At 35.0% G+C, this 14,128-nt stretch overlaps 1 protein-coding gene across 12 annotated transcripts in view; it reads right to left on the reverse strand.

Annotated features, from left to right (window-relative positions):
* HERC4 (HECT and RLD domain containing E3 ubiquitin protein ligase 4) overlaps positions 1 to 14,128 on the reverse strand; it is a 136,245-nt gene that overhangs the window by 26,711 nt on the left and 95,406 nt on the right. For 10 of the 12 annotated variants that reach the window (XM_042960492.1, XM_042960491.1, XM_007095769.3 and 7 more), the window contains 3 exons: positions 5,638 to 5,661; positions 3,071 to 3,169; positions 9 to 176 (listed from right to left, as the gene is read on the reverse strand). In XM_042960492.1, coding sequence (XP_042816426.1) covers positions 9 to 176; positions 3,071 to 3,169; positions 5,638 to 5,661 — 291 coding nt within the window. The remainder of the gene's footprint in view (positions 1 to 8; positions 177 to 3,070; positions 3,170 to 5,637; positions 5,662 to 14,128) is intronic. The other 2 variants (XM_042960490.1, XM_007095772.3) reach the window with 1 other exon arrangement.

Here is a 14,128-nt window from a genome sequence, read left to right on the forward strand (position 1 = left end):
CAAATTACCTTGAGTGGCTTTTTGTAGTCTATATTCTTTGTTTTCCTAAGGACTTCCATTGCATCTCCTACAATATTTTCTCTGCGTACAACTAGAATTAAGCAGGGATTCACAGATTCAATCACCGGGAGAAAAAGAGAGGAGACATTCTGTCTATGGGCCTGGTCAATAGCCATCTAGAAAACAAAAGATTAAAATTTTAATACAATGCTATAAAGAAACTATAAAGGTGACTGGGTAAGCTAACTTCTACCTATTAATTATAATCCTATATTTATAATTCCTATAATAGTTCCTATGCTACTTAATTCACATAACACCTCACACAGTATCTAATAGAGCATAAGAGCTTAATAAACTGTATTCTCAGCATAATGAGTGTCCTATTGAATGTTTTTTTTTAATGTTTTAATTTTAGAGAGAAGGAGACAAAGAGAGAGGGACAGAGGATCAGAAGTGAACTTTGTGCTGACAGCAGAGAGCCCAATGCAGGGCTCGAATTCATGAACCGTGAGATCACGACCTGAGCCAAAGTCAGACGCTTAACCTACTGAGCCACCCAGGCGCCCCTTGAATACTTTTATACTAATGTATAGCTAATGATACCATTATGCAAGCATGGAACTATAATAATATGGTAAATCTAAACACTGCTATTTCTCAAAAGATAAGCGGGATGAAGAGTGAGGAGAAAAAAGAAAACAGCATTAAAACAACCTCAAATGAGAATAAGGAACAGCCTGGCTGAGGAGTTATAGAAATTCATTTAGTAGGGGCGCCAATGTGGCTCAGTCTGTTAAGCATCTGGCTTTTGATTTCGGCTCAGGTCATGATCTCACAGTTCGTGAGTTTGTGGGATGGAGCCCTGTGTCAGGGTCTGCACTGCCAGTACAGACCTTGCTTGGGATCTCTTCCTCTCCCTCTGCCCCTCCCCCCAGCTCGTTCTGTTCTCTCTCTCTCTCACAAATAAACATTAAAATAAATAAATAAATAAACATAAAAAAAAAAAAAAAAGAAAGGAATTCATCTAGAAGAGTGATCACCATGTTCACAAACCAAGCATTTGGCTTTCACCATTTAAAGCCTTTGTTCATTTCTTATGGTTTTCCCAGTGTTCTTATCCTAAAATGGAATGTACTATGTATTAAAAGCATGTGGTGATTATTGTTTTAAGAAAGACCATCAAAAACTAGTTCACCAGTTGTTAGTATAAACCCTACAAAAATATTTCTCCTGGATATGCCTGGATAGCTCAGTCAGTTGAGAGACCAACTTTTTTTTTTTTCCTAATGTTTATTCATTTTTGAGAGAGAGACATAGCACGTGTGGGGGGGGGGGGAGGGAGGGGGGCTGGTGTAGGGCAGAGAGAGGGGGAGACAGAATCCAAGCAGGCTCCAGGATCTGAGCTATCAGCACAGAGCCCGATGTGGGGCTTGAACCCACAAACTGTGAGATCATGAACTGAGATGAAGTCAGATACCCAACCAACTGAGCCACCCAGGCGCCCCAGGAGACCAACTCTTGATTTCAGGTCAGGTCATTAAACCAGGGTGGTAGGATCAAGCCCTGCATTGGGATCCACACTGAGTGGTGAGCCTGCTTAAGATTCTCCCTCTTGGGGCATTTCTCAGTTTCAGCTCAGGTCACGATCTCACATTTCGTGAGTCTGAGCCCCAATCGGGCTCTAAGCTGACAGCACGGAGCCTGCTTGGGTTTCTCTCTCCCTCTCTCTGCCCCTCCCCCACTTGTGCTGTCTCTGTCTCTCTCAAAATAAGTAAATAAACTTAAAAAAAATTTATAAAAATTTTTTTAAAAATTAGCCTTAAAAAAGAAAAAAGATTCTCGCTCTCTCTCCCTTTGCCCCTCTTCCCTGCCTGCGTATACACGTGCTTACTCTCTCTAAAAATAAAATGTGTATTATTTCCTCTAATGATGAAAATGGATATAAGCACATATGTAAAATTCCCCCTAGTGTTTATTATTTAAATATCTAGAGGCATTTAAAATACCAAAGGCATTTATTTTAAAGGAATGAAAACAGCTATCAAAATTGTGGTGGGGTGCTGATAATTTTTTAAAGCATTTTTAGATTTTAAGAGCTCAAGCTTTCTTCTTACCCTTTTCTTAGTCCTTAGCCTCTATAGTCTGATATTCTATACTAGAAAATAAAACTCAAAACCTTTTTAAATTTACAGGTTCAAAAGATACAGCACATCTACTATAGTTCTTAAAATGATAATGTAAGTTAGTTAAAAAAAAAAAACCCTCATTATAAATGAAAAAATGTTCAACATAAAACAGAGCAGAGGAGAAAGGAGATGGATGAGCAGGAGACGACCAACCTCAGGAAAATGTCTTACTTATTACTAACACTTTCTTCAAGGAAACTTCATATCCTCCCCCTAACACGTGATCAAATACCTCTTACTTTAACATCACATCACCTCTGGTTACTTCCATCTTTTACCAAGTATATAAATATGGAATATATAATGAAGCAAGATTTGAAACAAACCCAAGTTTATCAAGTAAGCTAATAAAACTGTTTATAAAGATTACATATTTCTACAATGAAAGATGTTTATACCATTTTTTAGATATAAATGATTAAAAGCTAAACTATTCTATTTTCATTTAAATATATATAAGCCTTCGTAACAGTACACTTGTCACATGCAATTATAAGGTACCTTTGCAAAGGTACAGAATGTTCCCAAAGATTACAGATTATAGGCAAACTTCAAATATTTACTTTTTTTAAAAAAATGTTTTATTTATTTTTGAGAGAGAGAGAGAGAGAGAGAGAGAGAGAGAGAGAGAAAACGAGGGGGGAAGGGGCAAAGAGAGAGGGAGACACAGAATCCAAAGCAGGCTTCAGGCTCTGAGCTGTCAGCACAGAGTCTGATGTGGGGCTTGAACCCACAAAGTGCAAAATCATGACCTGAACAGAAGTCAGATGCTTAACCAACTGAGCCAACCAGGTGCCCCAACAAATATTTACTTTTTAAAAACATTACAGAAACAATTCCAAAACCATTCTCAAGTCAGTTAGTATTAAACTATATCTTACCTGCATCTGTAAGACTGCATCTGTTTGTAACAGAGTAGTTTTTGCTTGGGCATCAAATACAAATGGATATGTGCAGATTGTAACAGGAATATCTGCCAACTGGAAATAAAATTAACTTATTAGAACAAACTGATTTGTGATATATTTTTTGTAGGTACTGTCATTTCTTTTAAAGCTGATCATATTCTTGGTTTATTCACCTGTATGTTATCCAGGAATTATAAATATTGTGCTTCCTTTCAAATATGGAATTTTTACTGATTATCAGATGAGGCACTGGAATAACCCCCATTCTCAATAACCTCAATTTTAGGAAGGAATTATATACTTGAAAGTACATACAATTGTAAATTACAAGGATCTTTTGCTTAACATGTATTAACTTCAAGATTCAGTAAATTAGGAGGCAAATATATCTTAAAGTTGGGGGCTCCTATGTTAAATACATTACCCAGTTCTAGAGTACCCAAGGCTACTCTAGCAACCGAGGCCAATGATAAGCAATCTGCTTATTCATTCATTTAACAGTTATATACTGCATGCCGTTAGGGTACCAACACTATTGTAAGTCAACAATCTTTCATTCATTTAACCTACAAAATAAGTACCATGAAGTACCATTATTTCCTGTCAATCTTTAAAGCTGAGAAACCGGATTATTACCATTATCACACATTACCCACCTTACAGACAATTATTTAACCTAGCAAGTAATACAGTGATTGATTGCTAAGTATTTTAACAATGCAGAAAAATACAAAGATCTATGAACTTCTAGTCACAGATTCTTGCAGTCAAAGGAGGCCGTATTCCTACCATCTACCCAACAAGGCAATGTTTTTGTGTCAGCCCTGAAACGGAGACCCTGCTGTAAGGTTTCTAGTGAAGACTTTCAATACACCATGAAAAAATCCACTTCTTATGTGCTTAGGAAGTTCTTCTTATTAAGTCTGAATCTACATTTATAAACATCATTATGCATTACTTTGTTTTGTATTGCAATCTTCATTGCAGGGAAGCCTATATGGTTTAAAATATTTCAAGTGCCCATGCTCTCTCTAAATTGTCTTTTTTCCATAGTAAACATTCCCAGTTTTTCCAGCCATTCTGACAATACTATGGTTTCCAGCCCTTCTCCATCTCGACTGCCTTCTTTGAAATGTATTTTAATTTATATAAGTCTCTCTTAAAAACAAACAAAATAATCTAATAGGGCCCCATCAGTACAGTATACAATGAGACTATCAACTCTTTGTTGACAACATGTAAGACAGCATCGTGGGTTATATTAACCTTACAGTAAATTATCATTTTTCATTATTTTTCATATGACAATTTTTACCTTGATCCTGTATTTGTGTCACTACCTACTGATGGTAGAATGTCATTTCACAATTCTGAAATTTAAAACTACCAAAATGATTTCTCAGGTCCCTTTTGGTTTCAAAAGTCTATGATTTCATAATTTTATGTGCTATTTCTATGTGAAGATAAGGAAGCAAACAATATTAGGCCTATAATATAAAGTTAATTCTAAATGCTTCACTGGTTCAAGTCCTGGGAAAAATGCAAAACAAAACAAGAAAACCTGAAGTCTATAATGAAAGTATAAAAGAAGTATTATAACAATTCCAAGTATTAAAAAGGTTATTCAGGTTTGTTGATAATATAAACCAAAGTGCTAAAACTTTATATGCTAAGACAGTATATTATACAAAGTGAGGAAGATGACCATACTGAGTTTATTTAACTTTATGATGATCATTTTGAGTATTAATTATTAGCTTAAAAATTGAAGATCATTTTAGTTCTATAAAATATTTTTTGCCTTACTGGGTAAGCATTTGTCAGATTTTAAAACTTTGCTTTTTTATATTACAAAGGACACGTGTTAATTTTATACTGGAAGACTTTAGGAGGGTAGACATTATTTTAAAGCAAATATTGTTGGGGTGCCTGGCTGGCTCAGTCAGTACAATATGCGACTCTTGATCTCAGGGTTGTGAGTTTGAGTCCCACATAGGGTGGAGAAAATAAAATCTTAATTAAAAATTATTTTTTTATTTTTAAAATAGAAATCTTTTTTTTTTTTTTTTTTTTTAAGAGAGAGAGAGAGTGGGGGAGAGGGGCAGAGGGAGACAGAGGGAAAGAATCCTAAGCAGGCTCCATGCTCAGAGCGGAGCCTGATGTGGGCCTCAATCCCACAACCCAGGGATCATGACCTGCACTGAAACCAAGAGTCAGACATTCAACCAACTGAGCCATCCAGGCAGCCCCAAAATAAAATTAAAAAATAATAATAAAGCAAATATTGTTGAAAGGCATCATACAAGTGTAATGATAACTAAAACAGAGGTTTTAATTTTCTTCAAAAAACTCCTTTGAAATGTTATATAGGACAACTCCTATATAGTCATTAAAAATTTTTATATATATGGATAGATAGCTATATCTACCTATCTATATATAAATTTATCAAACTAAATAGGAAACTTGCTCTCCTATTACTTAAGATAAAACAGAGTATATCTTACTCTGAACATGAGACTTTATTACACCAAACTTACCTCAGTTAATCCATGGTTGACATCCTAAGACAGCAGTGCAGAACGTAACAGTAATGAGGAAAGAGCAATGTTAGTGTCCAAATTTAACTATTTCTATTCAAAGTAGCATTTCATATATTTTGCTACAGAATACTGAATTAATGAAGTAGACCAAAATATACCTACAACAAAACTTACCCTTTTCATGTGCATCTTATATATCTATACCTATAAAACTAAGACCTTTCTTTCATGTATCTTGTGGTCATAAAATTATCAAGGCTTGAACATAATGAAATTTGACTTTAGCAACTAAGCACCCCAATTGTAGAATTCAGGTAAAATGTGGAAACTAATCCTAAATCCTAAGCTTGGTCTTGAAGAAGTCATTTTATGTCTTAGTTTCTCCACCTGGAAAATGGAGAAAATATTCCCCAACTTCTCCCCAAGGACTTGGTTAAATCTTGACAAAATGCTTGAAAAGTATTTAGCATATTAAAATACTATATGAAAACAAAGTGAAGAAAATAAGCCATTAAATGTTTTTACTTGTCAGAAATAACGAACGAAAACTTAGGATATCTTACATTAAGGATTCTTTAACACTGAATTAGCTTAAAACTGAAAGTACAAAGGGGCGCCTGGGTGGCTCAGTCAGTTAAGCATCTGACTTCTGCTGAGGTCATGATCTCGCAGTCCATGAGTAGAGCCCTCCATCGGACTCTGGGCTAACAGCTCAGCTCAGAGCCCGGAGCCTGCTTCAGATTCTGTGTCTCCCTCTCTCATGCTCCTCCCCTGCGTGCACTGTCTCTCCCTCTCTCAAAAAATAAATCAACATTTAAAAAAAAAAATTTTGTTTTTAATTGAAAGTATATGACAGGGTTTAGGAGTTGGTAAACAGAAAGAAAAAATGAGGAGAGAAAGAGAGATTTACGAAGGGAATAATAATGGATATTATAATGAAAGCTTACTACTTCACTCAACGGAAAGATACACTTTCTTGCAGAATGCTTCTACATATACTCAGGGTACAGACTCATATAAAGTGTTAGAATTTCCAAAAACACGTCACTAAATTTGCAGATGGTACTTAGCATAATGAGGAATTAATCTTACCCAAAGAGAGGTCTGCTTTTGCCCTAAGCTGCTGGGGGTGATCTATGGGCAGCTGGAATGTCAAGCCTCATAGGAGTGTCTTTGTCTGAGAGCTCTGGACCATTTGGTTATCATTTCTGCCTTCAGAAGAAGTGGACGCTAAAGGTTATCGGCATAGGCAGTATGTAATCAAGCCTCAATAAAAACTCTGGGCCTCAAGGATCTGGTGAGCTTCTGTGGTTGCCAATATTCTGTGAGTATCACCACACAGAGATGCTAGGAAAGTAACTCATCCCTGACTCCACAGGGAGAAGAAAATAGAAGCTGTGCCTTTGGTACCTCTTCCAGAGTCCATTCTATGTGCTTTTCCCCCTAATTTCAATCTGTATGCTTTCCATACAATAAACTGTTAACATCACTGTAACAGTTTCCAGTGAGTTCTGTGAGAACTTATAGCAAATTATTGAACCTCAGTGTGGTGTGAGGAACCCCTCAAACTTGGAATTCGCACCAGAAGTGAGTGCAGTCTTGTGCTGTCTATTCCTTATAAATTCATAGCTTGCTAAATGCTCGCACACTTTGGGGGTACCTTTGGAGACTTTAAGATCTGAGCAAAGATCTAGGGTTCTCTCGTTGTGCTAAACAAAGCCAAAGCAGTATAAAAATAAGCAAAATAAGACTCTATACAAATCCTACTTGGAGAAAGGTTATTTATTGATAGTAGTTTCTTCCAAAAAATTCAGAGTACCAAGTTATCACTACATCAGTGCCCCTACTAACAATGTTAACAAGAACATATTTAGAAGCTGTACTGCTGAAATGCCTTTTAGATTACACCAGTTTAATTTGAAACCAACTTCACAGGCACATGTGACATTCTTTTACAGTATATCTTGTGGGGACATTTTAAAAATGCTATTACTATCATGAAAGCTTGAATAAGCAAAGAAATACCTTTCAATATTTTCTGACTACCTATATAGCCTGCTTGACAACTATACTAGATACCAATATAGTTTATATCATGGGAGATTAAATTTATTCTTAAATAAATAATAAAATATATATGCACTATTTTTATTGCTACATGTAAACAGATAAAGGTGCTATGCATATCGTTATGCATTGGAGAAATCAATAAGATTGTTGGAATTTATAGTATGACTAAACCATACTAAAGCAGAACCTATTTGACTGTAGGATGATGTAAGCTGAAAGGAATATAGGAAATAATGGGATTTGTGGAAAGCTTGAGAAGCTTTTAGATATCAAGTGAAACTATTATCTAGGAGAGAGGCATCCAAGGGTGAAACAGATTAAGATCATTATTAGAAATTTCAACTTAAAGGTTAAGGATCTTAGACAAAAGCTCAAACATTTAAAACAATTTTTTAATGTTTATTTATTTATTTCTGAGAGGGAAAGAGAATGCAAGCTGGGGAGGGGCAGAGAGAGACAGAGAGAGAGAGAGAGACAGAGAGAGAGAGACAGAGAGAGAGAGACAGGGGCACAGAATCTGAAGGAGGCTCCAGGCTCCAGGCTCCAGGCTGTCAGCACAGAGCCCAATGCGGGGCTTGAACTCACAAACCGTGAGATCATGACCTGAGCAGAAGTCAGATGCTTATAAACTGACTGAGCTACTCAGGCACCCCAAGAGCTCAAACATTTTTAAAAAGGTAAATGCAAAAAGGAAAAAAGGTAAATGCTTACAAGAGCATGGATGAACTCTAGAGTTGCAATGTACTTGTTATATTATTTGCAAATCTGATTCAGTCAAAGTAGTATTTCCAAGGGAAATTTAAAAGGAAAACAAAGTCATGAGGGTTGGAGACAGGCTCTATCATAAAACATGTGAGGTTACTTAAAGGTTTATTGCTAAAAATTCAACATATCACTCAATGTGTGACCTACTATTGGCTCCAAATCCACATACTCAAGTAATAGTTGTTGGCTGTTTTTAGAGTGGAAGTCCTGAAACTGGGTCAAGGCATGCCTAATTTTAGTTGCTCAATGTCCCAGAAGCTGGAGTGAGAAAGGCTTTAAGGAATGTTCCAAAAGTCAGGTTCTCATGGTCTAAAGCAGACTTCACTAAAGATGCTTTTAACACCAATGGTTAATGATGGTTCCAGTTGGTTATAGACAAAAAGATGGAGCTCATTGGCACATTTTAGTTTCAACTAATTACTTATGGCAAAGCACTATACCACTGCTGGTATCATTTTGACTTAATGATGTAACACAGGATTATTCTAAGGGGATACTCAAGTTAATGAAGTGATTCCAGTAAATATGAAAGGTCTTGGCAATTAAATGAAAATAAAAAGACAGCATCTAAAACATGAAGGAAATGGAAATACACAAACATAATTTGGTAATCCAATACATAATCAGTCTAAGAGTTTAGTCTGTAAAATATTAATGCCATTAAAAATGATTAGGGAGCTTTACAAAGCAAGGATGAACTTTTCTAGGAAATATTACAGCTGCAAAGGAGCACAAATGTACTTTAATTTCTTCTTTTTATTAAATGAAAACAAAACTCAAACCCAGAAAGTACTGGGGGATATTTCCAAGCTGGTCTCCCCAACTGTTATATCAGTCTATCCTTCTAGTTTGCTGGTGAACATGTCATGCTGCTAGCTCAGCACTGTTAAAGTGCAACTTAACTCCATAGAACAAAGATAGTGATGATTTATATACATAGCACAATTAATATCAAATAAATATGACTTATGACTTTAAAAAACATGTATGTAATACAACATGAAAGACTAAAAATTTCACCAATTTACCAAGTATCTTCATTAGTATCTACTTATATATGACATGCCTTCCATAGGTATACAGTTCTTGAAATAAATTGTATTTCAAGATATGTATTTTTTAAACTATATAATAAGAACCTTATAGTAATACAAACAAGCAGACCCAGCATAGACCATTCTATACTTCATTCTAAATTAGTCCATTTTTACTAAGTAAATATTGACGATATGTAGGATAGTAACTAAAAGTATAAGAGAAGGAAGAAAAAACAACAAAGTTTAGTAGCAACCACTAAAGTATTTTCAACTTAAATGCAAAGTTAAAAGAAGGTAAGGAAATATACAACTAAGAACAGTACTTAGAAAATGGAGAAAAATCAAATATCAGAAGAGAAAAAGAACCCATGTGCCATTTTATTTTGCCTAGAGATTACTGTGAAGGGAGAAAAACAGATAAAAAGCTGAAAAATCCAACTGAAAAAAGTTTCATACACCAAGATCAGAGTCTTGACGGGTGCCTGGCTGGTTCACTTGGTAGAGTGTGTGACTCCTGATTTCATGGTTGGGAGTTTGAGCCCCATGTTGGGTGTAGAGATTATATATATACATACTTATAACCAATCTTTAAAATGATCAGAGTCCTGATAAACAAAAAAACAGAGAAGCTTACAGTAACCAGCAAGAGTAGGAGGATCAAGCAAAACACTTTACAGAGTTAGGTTAAAAAGGATAGGAAAATGAAAGGGGATGAGGTGAAAAGTTAGAAGTCTCAGCAGTACAAAAAAGGATATTATAAGAAAAGCAAAGAACTTCACAGAATTAGTTTTTAATGTTTAGAGATCAGGGAAGTATATATGTGCTGGATTCTTAAAATCCTTGACTGGGAAAGAAAAGAAATGGAGGAAAAAAATTTTTAACAGATTATAGCATAAAGCAAATATAATAAAGGTAAACAATTTCCTTACAGTATTGAGAACAAGGTAAAGTTACATATATATGAATACATGTGTATATAAGTAAAACTTAAAGATGTATATTTCTTATAATTCATAGTAATTATGTTTTATCAAAGAATATTGTAAGCTTGCAATATTGTGAAGCAATGGAACTACTTTAAGATTATAACTTATTCAATAGTGTTACGTATGTGTATATATATACACATATATATGCATTTACATACATGTATATACATATGTTAATGTGTATACAAACATACATACACCTCTGTATCATCACAAAACAGCATGTAAGTATATTTAGAATAGGTTTTTTTAAATCTTAGAGTGTTAATGTGATGTTCAGCCTAGCATTAAGACTAGCAATACAAGCATGAATTTTATTAAAAAGCCTCAGGAAAAGAGTCTTTAGAGTTATATGTAAACGTGAAATGTGGAATAAGCGCTTTTAACTCTCTCAAAGAAGGGAGCTTTGTGAAATCAAATGTCATAATATAAATTAATGAACTATATAAATAAGAGGTACACAAAGACCTTCAAAGTAAATGCCAGCTTTCTTTTCCCAGAGGTAGATTAGAAGAACCCAAATCACAGGTTCTGCATTCTGATTTCTAAGATTTGATATTAGGGGCACCCGATGGCTCAGTCGGTTAACTGTCCAACTTCAGCTCCGGTCATGCTCTCAGTTCAGTTAGTGGGTTTGAGCCCCGCGTCGGGCTCTGTGCACAGTTCAGAGCCTGGAGCCTGCTTCCAATTCTGTCTCCCCCTCTCCCTCTGCCCTTCCCCCATTTGTATTTTGACTCTCAAAGTAAGTAAACATAAAAAAAAAAAATTTAAGATTTGATATTAAACCCACTATCCAATTAAATAAAGAACAAGCTTTCACTGCTGCAGCCACCTATTCAATATCACTCTGTCTACAAATAAAGAGAAAGGAAAACCTTGAGGCACAAAGAGTAATGGAGGGCAATTATCAAGTATAATAAAGATATAATCTGGACAGAATGAGAAAGAGAAAAAACCTAGAAATAGGAAGGTAGTCCTCTATGGCTTCCCTGTCAACAGAAAACAGTAGCACTGAGATAGCAGCTCCTAAGGAAATTCAATTTGGTATCACCTCAGCTATATACCAAGAGGAGTCTGGATACAGGCCTGCCAAACTTAAAAGTAAACATTCAAACCATAGCTTTTCCACAAAGATTACTACAAACTAAAAAATTCTATGGGACTGGCATTTGTGTTACTTGTTATGAATACAAGTAGTTTATGACCTACATACTAGATACAAATTCATATCAAAGGGTACCTAATCTAATTCATAGTAATACAGGAAGATAGGACTCTAAGATAATGTTTCTCAAACTAGGCTTACATCTCTGAGAAATATATTTATTTTTAAGGGTCTATGAGTGCTCTGGGAGAATTTATTTTAGTGTTTTTATACCAGAATTTTAAAAAATGACTTAAAAATCTAAAATTAGGATAATCCATTAATAAATCCAGTATCACCATGAAATTCCAAGAGTTGCAATGGTTGTGATTGTAATCAAACTGGCACCAAATAGGAAGGATCTCTATGTTTAGGATTTCATACATAAATGATGTGCTTGATGAGTGAAGGCCAAATTACTATGACATCTCATTCTAAAAGGAAATGTTTCATTGTAGTTCAAATAGAGAAAGGTGAGAAAGGCAGCAAGATAACAGTGTTATTAGACACCTCAGAATAGAGGCTACTGCCAAACTTTAAAGCCTGTGTATAGGCAGTCAGCAATAATAACATCATTTTACCAAGACTTAACTATGTGCCAAGAACTGCCCTAAGCACTTTAGATGTATCATACCAATTAATCTCAATAACTATATAAGATAGGTACTATTATCCCTAATTTACAGAAAAAGAATTAAGTAATTTCCCCAATGACAGAGAGTGAGTAAATGCTGAGCTCAGATTTGAACCGAGATGCTTTTATGCTACCCTACTTTCTTATCATATTTAGGCTAGGAGGTAAGATTCCTGATCATCAAAACACAATTATCTTCCATACTAAATAGTAACTTGATTTTTGAATTTGTAGTGTTATTTATAATTAATTTATAAATTTGTTATGGTTTTAGAGTTCTTTAAAAATGTAAGTTTAGAACTTGTTTTAGTGTTTGTATATATTTAAATAATATAGTCAAAAATAATGTCAGTGAACACTGGACTTAAGAAATTGTTTTACTTTAAAAGGGGTCTATATATCAGTCCAATTTCAAAAACACTGCTCAAAGACCAGGATACCCTACGTGGTTGTGTCAAGTTTATATGCAGACTTAGGATTCCAACCTTCTAATGGCTTATCATAACACTTCAGATAAAATCCAAGTTCTTGATCCTAATTTATTAAACCCTCCATGATCTGGTGTCTATCCATTTCTCTGAACTCTCCACAATGCCATATTTTAGCCTTCCTGGCCTCTTCCTATCCTTCAATCATGTCAAGCTTGTTCTCACCTAAGGTCTTTTACTGGATGTTCATTTTTCTTGAACAGCCCATACTTCATCAGATAAGCTTTTTCTGATTATCCAATTGTAAGAAACCATCCAGTCTCTATTATATTCTCTTATTTTAATTCTCTATATTGTGTATATTATTAGCTAATTTTTTTTTGCTTTACTGGATTATTGTCCACCTTGCCCACTGGATTATAAGCTGTGTAAGAACATGGCTCTTATCTGTCTGGTTCATCACTATATTTGCAATACCTAAACTGATGCCAGTCACAGGAGTTTCTCAATATTCTCATTATTTGTTGAATGAGCAAATGAGTAGATCTAAGTCTGCAAAGCAGCTATAAATTTGACTGAAACTCCCAATGATTCTTGGGGGGAAAAAATGAACAAATCTCTCTCTTAACCAAATGCACATACCAGGGAAGGAAAAGATGTTCTAGAAGTGACCTGATTCCTACAGAAGAGACTATTTTAAAATTAGCATGCACTAAATCACAGTGACATTCAAAAACTACTGTATGTGTTTACTGCCAATACACATATGCCAGATACTATTAGAGGTGCTGGTGAATAAACTTATAGAGTGTGTATCCACCACAAAGAGTTTGCACCTGGTACCTAGCAAGCTCCTTATGGACAGGTTACTTAACCTTTCTACAACTGCTACATACATACTGCTTAAATTACCTACTTCGGGGGTAAAATAATTGGCCTCAAGTATCCTACAATGATTAGCAAGTAAGAGTTTTAAACCTGTTTTAGATCTGCTTACCCATTTCTATATTAAAATTTTGTGTGTCGAAATAAAGCTTTAGAAGACTGCTATTATTTTAATGGGGCATTAAGTGTCTAGTTACTAGAGACTTAGCCACATGGGAAGTATATACACATGTAGATGTATGTCAAAAATCTGAAATAAAAAGGGGGGAAAATGGAATTAATGGTCCTAGGACTCTCTTTTTATAATTCTGGGGCACTAATTTCACAATAGTACTATATTCTTAGAGTTCTACCAAGGACTCCAATATTCTCAACATAGAAGAATTAAAAGACAACCTCATGGAAAATAAGTGAGAGTTAAAAGTCCATGTCACATTTGCATTTTTCTTTAGTTTGGTTTGGCTTTGGTATAAGAGTGGAGTGTTTTCTTATAAATACTGCATAATAAGTAGCTGCTTCTTCCCAATGTGCTTTTA

The sequence above is a fragment of the Panthera tigris genome, chromosome D2 (genome assembly GCF_018350195.1).
Source record: "Panthera tigris isolate Pti1 chromosome D2, P.tigris_Pti1_mat1.1, whole genome shotgun sequence".
Classification (NCBI taxonomy): Eukaryota; Metazoa; Chordata; class Mammalia; order Carnivora; family Felidae; genus Panthera; species Panthera tigris.